At 34.9% G+C, this 17,488-nt stretch overlaps 1 protein-coding gene across 8 annotated transcripts in view; it reads right to left on the bottom strand.

The window, feature by feature from the left end:
* The window catches only part of KIAA0586 (KIAA0586 ortholog), a 107,030-nt gene that overhangs the window by 61,952 nt on the left and 27,590 nt on the right, over window positions 1–17,488 (bottom strand). For all 8 annotated transcript variants that reach the window (XR_011533037.1, XM_070594262.1, XM_070594263.1 and 5 more), the window contains 6 exons: window positions 14,819–15,013; window positions 12,941–13,128; window positions 10,980–11,090; window positions 9,714–9,794; window positions 5,705–5,898; window positions 4,034–4,152 (listed from right to left, as the gene is read on the bottom strand). Coding sequence is in view for 7 of the 8 variants with exons in the window: in XM_070594262.1 (XP_070450363.1) it covers window positions 4,034–4,152; window positions 5,705–5,898; window positions 9,714–9,794; window positions 10,980–11,090; window positions 12,941–13,128; window positions 14,819–15,013 (888 nt within the window). In the remaining variant the exon portion in view is untranslated. The remainder of the gene's footprint in view (window positions 1–4,033; window positions 4,153–5,704; window positions 5,899–9,713; window positions 9,795–10,979; window positions 11,091–12,940; window positions 13,129–14,818; window positions 15,014–17,488) is intronic.

Raw genomic sequence — 17,488 nt, 5'->3', positions numbered from 1 at the left:
TATTATGAAAGAGCATAAGACGATAACTTACATAATGAACAGCCTCTATAAGCAAACCAAAAAGGGGAGGAAATCACCCAGATGAAAATTTACTTAAATGGCCTCTTCCCTACCACTACAGAATTTAGTGATAAAAAGGATTTGCATCCACAATAAATGTTCTCATCTGAAAACAAGCCACATTTGCAAGAGGAGGCAACAGAAAACCCTGTGATAGATCTTGGCCAAAATACAAGGACACAATGACTGTGGGGGAATTTTAGAGAAATGGTAGCTGCTTCATAAATATGAAGACAAACCTTTCTTCCTTCTAGTCCCAGATACATCAATTATTAACATTACAGGCTAATCCTCCTCAAACTCTTCTAGTAGTTTAGGTATTTGATATCAGAAACCTTACAGGTATATTAATTTTCCAAGTGGGTTGTACTTTTCACTTGTATGAATGTACATAAAATTCAGTAAAACTTCCTTAACAGACTTTATTAGACTTGATGCAGCTACATTTCTAAAACTCTGTGTGGAAAACATGTAAACAATGATCTATATAATTTGATAGAGATGGAACCTCTCCAAAGAATATTCCTTAAATAGCACAACTATGGCAGAAAGATCCGGAATTACCTAAAAAGTGGGTGCAGGTGTCTTGGGATCACTTGCTGAGGGTTAAGTAATAGCAGTTTACTCTGGAGTTACCATAGGAAACACTATCACAATACCAAATTTATATTCGACAGTCTATGTTAATACTTCTCCTTTTTAGTTCACATAATTTCACTGTGTTGGCATGACCAAAAATCAAAACATCTTTATTATAAAGCCCAAAAGCCCTACCCAGACATAGGCAAAACAAAAGCAAACACACACGCTTTTAAGAAAAAGAGAACAGAATCTAAACACCCAATTTGGAAATTTTAAGATTTTCATCCAGGAAAATGACAATTTCCTCATAACCGTTGGTCATTTTTTTCCTTCCTTCAAAAACTGAGATGATGCAAGAAAACTCGGGATAGTAGCAGTGGAGGAGGCATTTGAGTTACACTAAATAGGAAGAATTTACCAAATGCAACAAGAAATTTTCCGGTGCTAGGATGTAGGATGTAGCCAGGTGGGGACTAAGATCCAAAAAAGAAAAACAGAACAAATAATAACTCCCAAGGCTTTGGAGATTGGGCACTTGGAAAACTGTGATATCATTAACAGAAATAGAAACAAAGAAAGAAGGAGTTTGGGTAGAAAAATGAGATACATTTTGGACATGCCAAGTTTGGGGTGCCACTGGAGTATCAGGTAGAATATTTATCAACATGCAGAACTGCCAGTTCACAGCCTGGATGCGCCGCTGAGGGGCCATCAACTGACAGAGGATAACTAATGGCAAGAGGAGCCTGAAAAAACACAAAAAGGAAGAGCGCAGAGCACAGAAACTTGGGCGAAATTTTTATTCAAGTAGCAGAAAAAAAGACAAGGAAATGATGTCTTAAATTTAAAAGATAGGAGGGAGAACAACAGAATGAATTCTAAGAAACCAAATCCAGTGGACACTGTGGGAAGTAGAGGTGGTCAACAGTGCCCATGCTAGAGTCTTCCCGGAGGATGATGATTTGAAAAAAGGTTGTCTGTGACAACCAAATGACGTGAGAGAGGAGTTTCACTAGCAGGAGGGCAGAAAGCCAGCCCCTAAGGACTAAGGAGAAAGTGGGCAATGAGAAGGTAAAAGCAGTAAACATAGACTCTGAAGTCTCGGATTTGGGCAGTAAGGGACAGCCTAGGAAGGAAGAAGAGTAAGTTATTCCGGACCGGAGAGAAGTGAAAAAAATAGAGATAATGATACACAGGAATGTAAAAAAGAAAAAACGAAAGAACAAAGTTGGAGAACTTGCAAATCCAATTAAGACTCATTTTTAAATCACAGTAATCAAGAAGTGTGGTATTGATGTAAAGACAGACTTACAGATCAGTGGGACAAGACAGAAAGTCCAGAAACAGATTCACACATAGTTAGCTAACTGATTTTCAACAAAGGCATCAAGCAATTCAATGGGGGAAAGCATGATCTTTTCAACAAATAATGCTAGAACAACTGGATGTCCGTACACCAAAAGAAAAAAACATCTTGATTCCTATTTCACACCATATATAAAAATTAACTCAAAACGTACCCTTGACCTAAATGTGTAGTCTAAAACCACACATCTTCCGGAAGAAAATATACGAGAAAATCTAAATGATCTTAAGTTAGTCAAAGAGTTTTTAAATAATGCACCAAAAACTCCACAAACTATAAAAGAAAAATTGATAAATTAACCTTTATCAAAATCAATCTTTTGGTCTTCCAAAGATAATGTTGAAAAAACAAAAAGGTAAGATACAAACTAGAACATATTTGCAAACATATATTCAATAAAGGACTTGTATCCAGGATAAGTAATGAACTTTTACAACTTAATAATAGGAAGACACAAACTCCAATTTAAAAATGAGCAAGAGATTTAAAAAGATACTTTACCAAAGTAAATATACAGGTGGGAAATAAACACACTAAAAATTGTACAACAGGGGCCGGCCCGGTATCATAGTGGTTGTTACTCATTCTGCTTTGTTGGCCCAGGGGTCATGGATTTGGATCCAGGTGTGGTGTGGACCAACACACCGCTCATCAAGACATGCTGTGGCGGTGTCCCACATATAAAGTGGAGGAACATGGGTACAGATGATAGCTCAGGGCTAATCTACCTCACACACACACAAAAAAAAACTGTACAGTATCATTAGTCATTGGGGAAATGCAAATAAAAAACATAATGAGATATCTCTATATGCTTACAGAATGACTATAATTAAAAACACTGACAACGCCAACTGTAGGTGAGCATGTGAAGCACATGGAACTCTCATATACTGCTGTGTAGAACGCAAAACAGAACCACCACTTTGGAAACATTTAGCAGTTTCTTATAAAGTTAAACAACTACTTACCATATGACCAAGAGAAATCAAAAGCTATGTCTAAAAGATTTGTTTGTAAATATTCATATCACAGTTTTATATATAATAGCCAAAAGCTAAAAGACTACAAATGTCCATCAACTGGTAAATGGATTAACAAATTACGGTATATCCATAGAGGGTAATATGACTACATGCACAAAACATAATCGTCAAAGCATTATGCTAAATAAAAGAAGATAGACACAAGAGACTACGTACTGTATGATTACATATATATGAAATTCTAGAAAAGGCAAAAATACAGTGATAGAAAGCAGATCAGTGGTTGTTTGGGCTCAGCAGGCATGGGAGGGGGTTAGGAATTAGCTGCACAGTGGCATGAGGAAACTTTTTGGAATGATGGAAGTGTTTTTCTATATCATGATTGTGTGGCTAATATATAGCTGTGTTAATTTATCAAAACTCATCAAATTATACACTTAGAATTGGTGAATTTTATGGCAAGTAAATTATACCTCCAAAAAGTTGATGGAGAAGGAGGAGGAAGAGGGGAGGTTGGAGAGGAAGAAAAGGAGAAAGAAGGACGGGGATAAATAGAAAGAAGAGGAAGAGGAAGGAGGAGGAAGAGGAGAGTGATGTGGGTTCTATAAAGAAAGAGGCTCATTTATCCATTCAGTGAATATCTAAATTCTTATCAGGTGTCAGTTAAGGGCTAGGCACTAAAGGAGAAACATCCTGAATCCTGAGTAATTAACAGTCTAGTGAGAGAGACAGATATGTAAACCAATCATAAATAGAATCTGATAGTGACTAGAACAAGATACATATAAAGTGCTATGGGAAACAGCAGAGAGATGTGGGGTGGGAGGGATGGAGAATGGTATAGCAACGTGAATGTTCAGTACCAAGTAAGGGGGTGAGAGAGAACTAATCTCCACTACAGAGAGGAGCTGTGAAGTGATACTGGAAGTATCTTTTGTCAGCCGAGGACTACTTGACCTCTAGAATATATAAATCCACAACGACCTGAAGGTTTTGTCCTTTAACAACAAAAAAAGTTAAAAAATTCCATTTCACTTACCAATGTCAGAAGTCAATGGTTCACTTGCCTCACTGACTGAAACACTGACATTAGCTATGGCCTGTTGTTGGATTGGAAAGAGCCCAGAGATAATTCTTGACATTATTTCTTGTTCCACCCTGGGAGATAAAAGTGAAGGATTCCTAAATTTGACTGAATTGTTTAAAGTGTTAGAAATACCACTCTTAAAAATAACCTTTATCTATGGACACAAACATTTACACATGAAAGCAGTCATTGTGAAAGTTGAATCAGAAAGAAGAAAAAATTCAAATGTATCTCCTAGCAAAATAAACCACATGAAACAGAATCTCCATGTGGCAGACAGTTCATTAAATCAAATTAAAACCTTTCAGATTAGTCTAATGAAAAGTTTAACACGTCTCCTAAATTCATGGTAAGGTTTAGATCAATGATTATCTGGCAAATCATATACCTAAAATGCTGGGCTCCCTACTCTGAAAGCACACACAAAAAACCACACAAGATCAGAGCTAGAGAGGAAGTCCAGTTGCGCTCTCCTAGAGGAAACAAATATATAGACTGCAATACAGGTAGTTTTCCTTCTAAAAAGGAAAGAAAATTTATTGCCAAGGTCATTTTTAGGAAGGGGAAGGGGAAGAAGAGGAGGAAAGGAATGGAGAAAAAGAGAGGAAAGAACATCAACAACAGGAGATGTTCGTTGTAGAAAATCAGAAAATATATAAAAGTTAAAAAAAAAACAGATAAGGCTCACTCAGGAGCCCAGATTCGGGGATCAACACAGTTAACCATTGGTATGTATTTTTCAAATTTTTCTTCTATGCATTTTTTTTTTTTTTTGAGGAAGATTAGCCCTGAGCTAACATCTGCTGCCGATCCTCCTCTTTTTGCTGAGGGAGACTGGTCCTGAGCTAACATCCGTGCCCATCTTCCTCTACTTTATATGTGGGACGCCTGCCACAGCATGGCTTGCCAAGTGGTCCCATGTCCACACCTGGGATCCGAACTGTCGAAACTCAGCCCGCCAAAGTGGAACATGCAAACTTAACCGCTGCACCACCGGGCCGGCCCCTATGCACATTTATTTTTGAGTGAGGTCTTGTAAACTGCAGTTACATCATACCCTGCTTCATTTATGCCTCAGTGTATTATTACGATCTTTTAACATCATCAAATATTCTTTTAAACCTAATCTTAATAACTATTAATATTCAGGTGTTTAGTTTATTCCATAACTACCTTAAGGTTTCTCACAGGTAAAAATAGGGATAAAGACATAGTTTGTAAGTATATATAAATAACACAGAGAACAGTGCCTTGTTTGTACTAAGTACTATAGGTGCTAAGTATTCTATGGCCTAGTAGCAGAACCATATTATTTCCTTAGGGTAAATTTCTGGAGGCGAATCACTGGATTATGGAACGTGCACCTTTTTAAGGCTTTTGTTACTTAACCATAGCCTCCTTTGCCACAATAGACAGCCTAAATACAAACATTCAAGGACAGAAACAGTACCTCCAACAATTAGTTACACCCTCAGCATCATCTCAAATAGTTTCCAGTGACTACAGTAAAGGAAAAGTTTCATGAACAAAAAGAGACAAGGACGATTTTCAACCAAAACTGAATACTTTTCATTTGTAGTTGCTACTATGATTCTATTCACACCAACACCAGTGTATACTCACCACTGAATTAAGCTGTTTTCCAATGTTTCTTTTCTCTGAATTACTTTATCCAGAATATCAGCAGTGGGCTGAAAAGTAGAAGCAACTGGTGGAAATGGAGGACCATTATATTTTGTAGAAACAACTTTAACACTTCTGTTAAACTCCAGAATTGGTTCAGAGTATTCTGGAATTTCATCACGTTTTTCCTCTTCCTGGTAATAGTAAAAACAAAACTATTATATTCGTGTATCTCTTCAATATTTACTGAGTGACAAGTATAGGCTGCAGAGTTGGTAGGCAAATTAACCAACACTTCTAAATTAATCAACAGCATTTCTAAATAGGTGGTATCACATTATTCATAATATACACATTTGTCATACAGATCATGTTGAAGAAACCTTAATTACACAATTATTTTATCTTTTTAAAACCCAATATTCATTTTAAACAATCAGAAAACAAACCAGAAAACTTTGATTCCTGCATAAAACATTAACATTTCCCTTTAGAAATTTATCTTAATTTATTATCATAATAAAACTGCTTCCAAATATCACTCCTTCCTCTTGCAGAACCTATAATTTACATTTATGTAAACATGCAGTCTGGTCATCTTATACATTATTTGTACCATCACATCACAATGAAAGGAGTTATTTCTGGAATTTCTAAACTTTTTATTATGAAAAATATCATACATATTTAAAAGTAAACAAAACAGTGCTCATGCACCACATCTGTTATCTATAAACAACATGTATCTATTCCAAGCTTTAACAATGACCAACTCACAGCTAACATTGTGACATTATACTCGCCCCATCCACTTTCCCCTTCACGTCTCATTTTGAAGTAAATCATATACATATTATTTTACCTGTAAATAATCCAATGTGTATCTCCTCCTAAATTAGGACTCTTTAAAAATAATCTTCTCCTACTGAAAAATGAAGTCCACAGCTAATAAGTGGCAAAGCCAGGGTAGGAGCACTTGTCTTTGAACTCTAAATCCTCTGCTAGCTCTAAAACTGTTTCTTTCACTTGTACATTGAACAAAGAGTTGTCGAATATCTTTGCTAGGTATTAGGAATATGAAGATAAATAAGATTCTTGCCTTTAAAACACTCATGTGGAGTTCACATGAGAAGATATAACCAATGAGCAAATAACTTTCATGTACTGCATATCTCTTAAAATTCTAAAATTGGGTTCATCTTATGATTAACAAAACTGGACTTAGTTCTGAAAGTCTAAGAAATAAGAACAAACGTCTTCTTTAAAGTCTACCTACACATTACTAAAGTAGTCTCCATGTTCTTTTCTCCCATCCTTTATATTTCATTTCCTATTTTTTCCCTTCCTTCTATTTTATCATTTCTATAATTCTTTCTGCTATATAGGCTCTTCCCTTGGATTTTAGACCCCTCACAACTTTATACCTCAATACAAACTAACTGGTGACCTTGCCAATAATCCAGAACTCAAACAGACAAATGTAATAGAATGAAGAAAAAAGAGAGTGGAAAGAAGGAAGCCAAAGGAAATGGACAAGAAGTAGGAAGCATGAGAGATGAGAGGCAGGTGGGAAACAGCTGACAATCATTAAGTTTCATGGAGGCAGCTAGGTGACATAGATGAAGATAATACTGTATGATAGACTAACAAATTTATAATTTTAAAATAAAAATATATTTAACTCAAAAGTAAAAGGAAGTTTCTCAAAGCACTGTAACATAATACTGATGGTCAAAAGTTACTCTGCCATCAGGAACAAGGCAAGGATGTCTTCTCTCACCACTCCTTTTCAATATTGTACTGGAAGTCCTTGTTAATGCAATTAGACAAGAAAAGGAAATAAGAGGCATACAGATTGGAAGGAAGAAATAAAACTGTCTTTGTTTGCAGATGACATGATTGTCCATGTAGAAAATCTGAAAGAACTGACAAAAAAACTCCTGAAACTAATTACTGATTATAGCAAGGTTGCAAGATATAAGGTTAATATACAAAAGTCAATCACTTTCCTAAACACCAATAATGAACAAGCGGAATTTGAAATTAAAAACATAACACCATTTACATTAGCACCCCCAAAAATGAAATACTTAGGTAAAAATCTAACAAAACATGTACAAGAACTATATGACGAAAACTATAAAATTCTGATGAACGAAATCAAAGAACTAAATAAATGAAGATATGTTCACGTATAGGAAGACTCAATTTGTCAAGGTGTCACTTGTTCCCAACTTGATCTATAGATTCAATGAAATCCCAATAAATTATTTTGTAGACAACAAAAAACTTAACTCTAAAATTTATATGGAGAGGCAAAAGACCCAGAACAGCCAACACAATATTGAAGAGAAGAATAAAGTGGGAGAATTGACACTAGCCAACTTCAAGACTTATTGTAGAGCGACACCAATCAAGACAATGTGGTATTGATGAAAGAAGAGACAAACTGATGAATGACACAGAAGAGAGACTTCAGAGACAAACCCACATAAAGAGAGTCAAATGATCTTTGACAAAGGAGCAAAGGCAATACAATGGAGCAAAAAGAGTCTTTTCAACAAATGGTGCTGGAATAACTGGACATCCACAGGCAAAAAAATGAGTTTAGACACAGACCTTACATCTTTCACAAAAATTAACTCAAAATGGATCAGAGATCTAAATGTAAAACACAAAACTATACAACTCCTGGAAGATAACATAAGAGAAAACCTAGATGACTGTGGGTATGGCAACACTCTTTAGATACAACATCAAAGGCACGATCCATGAAAGAAATAATGAATAAGATGCACTTGATTCAAATTAAAAATTTCTGCTCTGTGAAAGACAACGTCAAGAGAATTAGAAGACAAGCCATAGACTGGGAGAAGATATTTGCAAAAGACACATCTGTTAAAGAACTGTTATCCAAAATATACAAAGAACTTTAAAACTCAATAATAAGAAAACAATCCAATTAACCAAACAGGCCAACACCACAACAGACACCTCACCAAAGAAAATATACAGATAGCAAATAAGCACATGAAAAGATGCTCAACATCCTATGTCATCAGGCTGATGCAAATTAAAACAACAATGAGATACCACCACACACCCATGAGAACTGCCAAAATCCAGAACACTGACAACACCAATTGCTGACAAGGATGTGGAGCAACAGGAACTCTCATTCATTGCTGGTGGGAATGCAAAATGTTACAGCCACTTTGGAAAATGGGTTAGCAGTTTTTTACAAATCTAAACATACCTTTACCATATGATCCAGCAGTCATGCTCCTTGATATTTACCCAAAGGAGCTGAAAATTTACGTCCACATAAAGATCTGCACAGATGTTCCTAGCAACTTTATTCATAATTGCCAAAACTTGCAAACAACTAAGATGTCCTTCAGTAGGTGAATGGGTAAATAAACCGGACTACATCCAGACAATGGAATATTATTCAATGCTAAAAAGAAATGAGCTATCAAGTCATGAAACTATACAGAGGAGGCTTAAATGCATATTGCTAATTGAAAGCAGTCAATCTGAAAAGGCTACATACCTTACAATTCCAAGTATATGACATTCTGGAAAAGGCAAAACTACGGAGACAGTAAAAAGATCAGTGGTTGCCAGGGTTTGGTGTGAGTTGGGGAGGAAGGAATAGGCAAAACACAGAGGATTTTAGGGCAGTGAAAATACTCTGTACGTTACTATGATGATGGATACATTTGTCCAAATCCACAGAATGTACAACATCCTGAGGTAAACTATGGACTTTGGGTGCTCATGACTTGTCAGCCCAGGTTCATCAATTATAACAAATGTACCTGATAATGGGAGAGGCTGTGCATGTGTGGGGGCAGGGGGCCTATGGGAAATCTCTGTACCTGTCTCTCAATTTTGCTGTGAACCTAAAAATGCTCTAAAAAAATAATAAAGTCTTAAAAATAAAAGAGAATCACATGGAAAAATACTAGTAGAAAAATAATTCCTCATGGTTTCTAAGCTTCGTTACCTGTATGACATCAATGACTTCATCAAAGTTAGTTCCCGGAAACTTCACCTCTTCTTCATCTACCGCTGTGAATTCCGGAGTCTAAGAAAGCATTTTCAGAAAGTTTTTGTTGTGCTTAATGTCTTTTTAACTTCTACATAATTTATCATATTTCCACCCATAGCATAAGCTTATAATTACATGGTCCTACTTTTTTAATATCCTGTTCAGAATTGATTTCATTATTAAAGGAAATCCAAGATAGTATACCAGCCATGAGGTTTCCATTTCACTAGCTATAAAAAATTAAATTTAAGTTTTTCTGTCAATGACTCCATCAACAATGCAACTTAAGCCAACTGATCAAGTTGATATGATTGTGATTTCTCTCCCAGAGTTAAGATAAAGTGTTTGTATGTGTAAGATATACAAATATACACATACACCAACTCACAAAAAGACAGATACACAATCAAATAATTTGGAAAGATAAACAAAATAGTTACTTTATAAATTTAGTCTCTAGGCCTCACTATAAATAATCTAGTCACCAAAACCACAATAGCCTCTTCCTGAGAGCAGAATGATAAATGGCCAAAAAAGTATTATTTGTAATCATGTATGTTTTAATAAACTTCTGGTGAAAAAAAATTACTGATAAAAATATTAAATTAGGCACAAATGCCATTTAGGGTCCATTTTATTTTACTACTTCTGATTGTGAAAACCTGTTGGTGTCTTCCCTCTCCTTCAGAGTCTATCCTTGATGACCAAATTTGCTGACCACAGATGAAACCCTGAGAAAAGTTACAGCGCTATTTTGCGGTGTAGCAAACTCACAACTTCATTGTTCAGTAGCAAATGAACACTAGGACGAAAGGTATATTTTTGCATTATGTTAATACTATACTGACAAAGTAACATCCCAAAATATAAACTCCAATTATCACTATAAAATTCACATTCAGGAAAACTATAATTTAATTCTCATTTAAATCAAGATTCTTCTCCAAAGAAATAGAAATTCTTTCTTCACATGTGAGACTCTTACAACTTAGATTACCAAAAAGTTACACTAAGGATTATCACCTTCAGAATGTTTATAAATATAAGGATCTTAAACAAACTTTCAAGTTCATAAGCAATTCCAGATTCATTTTGAATCTTTTTCTTAAAACCTAAACTATTATAATAGACTATAATTATAATGGAAGACTTTGTATGGAATTAGTTAAAATCTATAGTCAGACATTACTCAAAACTATATGATAAATTTCTGAATGGTACCTGTATCCACGTTTTCAGAGGAGGAGGACACACTTCCTTCGGACTAGGCAGAGATGGACTGACATCAGCACTACCATTCGAAATACTGTCAATATCTACATTGGGTAATACCTAGAACAGAGCACAACATCCAGCTTTCTGTTCATCATTTTGACTCAGATATTTGTCAATCTATACATAAACAACATATATTTAACTTTTTGTTGCGAAGTCAATGGATAAATTTTTTAAATTATGAAAGCATAATTTATAAAATTTGTAAAATAAAAGGGAAACATAAAATCCTACTATCTTAAGATAACCTCATTTTCACTATTCCTTTTATCTTTTTACTATCCACTTATGCATAGCTAAAATCTAAAATAGTTTCATTCATAATTTTTCATTGTAATTAGGTCACAAAAACCTTATCATGCTTCCATATAGACTTCCTAAGTCTTCATAATTATATTGCAAACGACTATATGATGTTTCAATAAACATACACACCTTAATTATTCAATCATTTTCCTGTTGATAAACATTTAGGATATTCCTATTTCCACTATTTTATATCACTACAAAAAATTTCTTCATATATATATATATATATATATATATAGGGTTTTTCCCCCTAAACTTTGAATTACTTCATTATCCTAGATAGCCAGATAATAGATTACTTGAGCCACAGGGCATGAATATTTAAGCTTCTTTGTAATTTGTGCCAAATACAATCCAAGTGAGCTCTATTTACATCATCAAAAACATAATCAATTATAAGTTTTATCCAACCTTCATCCAAATTAGAGAATGTAACTGTTTCAGCAATAACAGCTTTTAAATGGAAGTATATTATTATTATTTTAATTGCATTATCTTGATAACCAGTAGGATTTAAATTATTCAATTTGTTGCTTATAAACTGTATTTCCTCTTCTGTAGAGTCTTATTCACAGGCTTTGAATATCTCTGGATTTGCATTTATATTTTCTTATTAATTTATGGAGGCTTTTATAGTTAAAAATTAATTCTTCTTAGCATATTCCTTTCATATGCCCTCACTGTGTTGTTTTCCCTTTTATTTAGGAATTTTTTACACATTTAAGTTTTATACTTTATAGATTCAAATCTAGTTTTCTATCACATCTAAGTTTTCTTCATTCACATCCAGACTTAGCCTCAACTCTGACAAAGATTCCATGCAACCACCTTCTAATTCTTCCATATTTTTCTATTTCCCAGTTATACCTTGGCCTATTGCCTATTTGGAACTCCTCTGCTATACAGTAGGAGTTTGAAGTCTAAAATTGATCTATTTTCCACATTGCTTATCAATTACAACATACATTATTTCATTTACAAGAATCCTACTTCCCACTGATTTATGAAGTAAACATCACATATTACATTCTTTTTTAAATAACCAAGGCTATTTCTGAAATACCTTGTTACAGGACCAGTGCCAAAACACTTTAACTTCTCTAAACTCTTGTTCTTTCAAATATCAAAATGATCCTAAAGTTCAAGTTAAAAAAAAAAACCCATGGTTTATTTTTTCAATTACAATTTCACTTAAATTATACATTAACTTAGGAAGAATTGACAACTTGAACATTTAATCTTCACATATAAGTTTTCTCTCAATTCATTCATGTCTTGTTATACATGTTGCATAAAGATTGAAGTATTAATTATATAAGTCAAACACATTGTCTTTTTTTAATTAATTACAATATTCTGTTTAATTGTTCCCTTTGGAATTTCATCCAGTCACTTGGATACAAGTCATTGGGTCAGAAAAGGTAGCTTAAATCATGCAGAACAAGGATACAGATGTCATATTAACATCATAGTTTTAAAGAACAAAAGACTCACAATGAAAGCAAAATTTTCATGAAGTAATCTAATAAATTTAAGTACTGAAGTTAAGCCAAAGATTTTTTTTCCTTAAAATTTTCTGTTCATGCATCCTGGCACACCTGCATAGTAAGCTGAGGAGGGTCCTTCTTCTCCGACCTCATTTCTACAACTGCTATGTTAGGTTTCTTTACTCCGGTTTCTGTTTTCTGAGATGATGGAGGGAAAGAAGTAGTCACTGTTACAGGGTGTGGCTTGTTGACAATCACTCCAGCAGGTGGCATGGAATCACTGTTACTCTGGGTTTGTCCTAAAAAATTTGGGGGAAGAAAATGAGCCAACCATTTCAGAAATAAAGGTGAAAACCCATACACAACCTCGAAAGGAAAGCATCCTCTGCAATCACCTTTCCCTCGGTCATCACCACCGTCAACATACTCATCATGTCCTCTTAGCAGCAACTAACATTTATTAGGCACTCATATGTACCAAACACTTCACATACACTACCTAATTTAACTCTCAAAATAAGCTTATGAGGTATTAATATTATCCACATTTCACAGTTGAGGAAACAGCTTCAGAAACATAATTTGCCAAAGGCCATAATTGTTTGTAAGTGGCAAAGCCAAGACTAAAATATACTGTCTTATATTGTATTAATTTTATTCTCAAATCTTCATGGAGCATCAATGAACAGAAACAAAAAGAACAATAAAACACTAGTATTTGACTATCAATAAATAGCACGTAGGCCCACTATTTGGTACCTATCATAGCCGTCAAAATGTTGTTAAGCTTTCACTTCAAAAGTTTCACTTGTTTCCTATGTTTCAAAGTAAAGAGGGACAGTACAGTGTACTCATTAAAAGTCCAGGCTCTAAAGCCAGACTGCCTGGGTTTCGATCTCAGCTCCACTCTAGCCATGTGGCCTTTGACAAATTACTTAACCTCTCTGTGCCTTAGTTTCTTCATCTATATATTCGGCACATTACCATGTGTTCTATAGGGTGGATTAAATATGTTAATACATGCGAAGTACTTAGATCTGTACCTGGCACACAGAAAGGGCTTCATAAGTATTAGTTATTATATTAACAGAAGGTATGTTTGAACATACATTAACTACCAGGTTGACATGCCATTAACCCATAATATCAAAAATAAAAAATTCTCTTTTATGTTGAAAAATATTCATATTTAAATCATTCATCAAAATTAAGGAAGAATAGCAATGACGCTAAAAGAAAAAAAATAGCTAACTAGATTTAAAGGGCTAATGTGAAAGAAAAAATGACTTGTTCAGTTTTTAATAATTTTTTTTTAAGATTTTATTTTTTTCATTTTTCCTCTCCAAAGCCCCCTGATACACAGTTGTGCATGCTTAGTTGGGGGTCCTTCCAGTTGTGGCATGTGTGACGCTACCTCAGCATGACTTGACAAGCAGTGCCATGTCCGCACCCTGGACCCGAACTGGTGAAACCGTGGGCTGCCAAAGCAGAACGCAAGAACTGAACCATTCGGCCACGGGGGTGGCCCCTTGTTCAGTTTTTAAAATGATGAGTGTGAGAGACCTCAAATAATAACTCACTATGGGCTTACAGTATACAACCACACAATTTTAACTTACGGCAGCCTAGTTCAAAAGGACATATAAGGTACTTTAAAGTACTTCTCCTAAGACGTGATGATATTAAACCAATCAAAATTCTTGCATTCTTTAATTATTATGACTATCTATGACATGTATAAACACTTTTTAAATTTCGTTTCATCTATAGCAATGTACTATAAAATACCAAATGAATGTTTCCTGTGAGTGGAATTCCAGCAGGAACCCATCATTTCTGAGACTTCTGTTACACACAGTAAGGCCCTACCCACAAATATAAACAACATGAAGGAAAAGGTAGGTGACTATCATGTCAGCACCATTTTGTAAGTTCTGCTACTCCTGATAAGAACTTAAAATTTACTCCATATATTTTGTTGGGTCTTACCTAAAAGAATTGCCATAGGAATCAGATGACCTTCCAGTGTACCTGAAAAAGTAGGCATTTCTCGGCTTGGACTGAATACATACTGCTGCTCACCAGGGGGCACCACAGCAACAGAACGTTGCAGCTTAGAATCCATCTTTGTGGGTTTTGTTGCATAAGAGTCAGTTTGTGTTCTTATGGACTTGACTTTAGTGCCTGTAATATTCATCAATGGCAGGTGTTTAAAAATACTGTTTGAACAGCTACTATCCAATCATCTACAAATATAGCAACTCTTCCTCACAGAAAGATCTCATTCTATATAAAAAAGTTACAGGGTCCCAAAACAGAAGCAACATACAACCCAGGGGTTGGCAAATTTTTCTTAAATGACCAGATAATAAATATTGTAGTCTCGTGGGTCACGTGGTCTCAGTTGCAACATCATAATTCTGCCATCATAGCATGAAAGCAGTCATAGACAATACAGAAATGAATGAGTGTAGCTATGTTTCAATAAAACTTTACTTATTGAAACAGGCAGCTCACCTACAGGTCATGGTTTCTGAACCCCTGAACAGATGTAACACCTTGTACAACTACTATGACAGAATAGATACAACGACCAGGAAACCAACGTTGAATGAAAATTTGAAAGCATATTCAGACTGTATTATTTAACTCATTAAACTTTTTCTTACAGGTACAAAAAAGTTAATGATCATTTTTGGAGTTGGATTTTTTTTTCATTCTCTCATTACAACTTTACTCATGACATAATTCTGAATAATTAGCCTTTATCCTTTGAAAGTATGTACAGATAATCATATTCTCTAAGTATCAAAACTTTACAGAAGTTAATATCATTATACATTTTTTTCTATTCCTATGAAGTAAATCTATATAGACATTAAATCCTGAATTCTTAAAAAATTAGAAATTTGTCTGATTATGTCTCTTTGGAGAAGATAAGTTTCTACAGGACCTGAGAAAAGTAAAGGAACTTAAAAGTTAAAATTAAAAATTAAACTTAAAAGAAAAAGAAACTAAAATATTTTTTAAATAACTTCCTGAAATTACTACATTTTTCCTTTTAATAGGTGAGTAGTTTTATGAATCCAGACTTTTAAATATAGTTTCATGACTCCAGGAAGAAAAATTTTATTACACATCTGTATTTTTTCATCCTGTTCTCTAGTATTTTTGTTCATTCAATTGAATGAATATTTTTCTTCAGTGTTTATTTAAAATGTATTTTTTTCAGCATTTAAGATGTATTAGGCATTGTTCCAGACACAGGGAATACGGTAGGGAATAAACCAACTGTACTCATGAAGCTTACAATCTAGTAAGAAAGCAACCAATCAATTAACATCAGACAGTGAAGACGGCTAAGAAGAACAGTAAGGCAGGACGAGGGGACAGAGAGGGAGAGGAGATCATTTTTTGGATAGGATGGTCTGGGTAGACCTCTCTGAGGGGCTAACATCTAACAGCAGAGACGGAAAGAACGGCGAGCGTGAACCATGCAAGCATCTGAGGAAAAAATTCTCCAACAGGTACCAAGGCCCAAGGATGAGCACGTGTCTCAGGATTTTTTAGATTTGAAAGTATTTTGAACTTAAAGTTTTTAAGATTTGAAAGTTTTTTAAACCTCAAGTTATTTTTTGCAAAGGCTTTTCAAAACCTCAAATATAAGTTAATAGCAAATCTCCAATTAACAAGAGGAAATACTAAGGTAAGCATCATCTATTAGGGGAAAGATCATCCATAAGCTATATACTTTACTAAAACAGACACCCTATGTGATCACCTCACTTTTAGAAATGAAATGAAAAGAAAACTAAAGCAACTGCCATGGCTCCAACTTCCAGAAAGGATAAGAAAGAAAAATAGTTGGTATCCACTACTTACGGCATATTGTCAAAGTGGCTGGCTGGCCGCTCAAGTACAAATTGAGAAACTTCAAAATGTAACCAAAGTCTACAGACTCAAAATTTAACTAAAAGTTATACTCAAATATACTAGTGAAATGATAGATGTGAGTTAAAACACACAGTGACAAATGAAGGTTTTTTTGGGGTTTTTTTTGAGGAAGATTAGCCCTGAGCTAACAGCTGCCAATCCTCCTCTTTTTGCTGAGGAAGACTGGCCCTGAGCTAACATTGTGCCCATCCTCCTCTACTTTATATGTGGGACGCCTACCACAGCACGGCTTGCCAAGCAGTGCCATGTCGGTGCCCAGGATCCGAACCAGCGAACCCTGGGCCGCCAAAGTGGAACATGCGCACTTAACTGCTGAGCCACCGCACGGGCCCCTAAAGATATTTTTGGTTGTGTACAAAAGCACCATAAAAATTTTTTACATTTGCTACCTAAGGCTCTGAGAACAAACAAAACTGTACAAGTCCCTATGAGCACTTCTGTGGTAATACTCAGCTTATGGCTTCTTCCAATTCATACAGAACATGACGAACCAAGGTCTTCAAGAAAATACCTATTTCCCTGGATTATAATTTAAATTGTGCAAGTCTCATCATCTTATGTGAATTTTATCATGGTTTGTCTAAAGGCACCATCTAACCCTAATTCTTCCCACTTATTCCTCTCTTGCACCTTGAATCTGGTCCATTTTTTCCTTTTCTCTTAGAAGGAATTGTTTTTCCATCCCTAAGCATTATATAAGTTGAA

Source organism: Equus przewalskii, chromosome 25 (assembly GCF_037783145.1).
Source record: "Equus przewalskii isolate Varuska chromosome 25, EquPr2, whole genome shotgun sequence".
NCBI lineage: Eukaryota > Metazoa > Chordata > Mammalia > Perissodactyla > Equidae > Equus > Equus przewalskii.
This window is presented reverse-complemented; position numbering and strand designations above follow the sequence as displayed.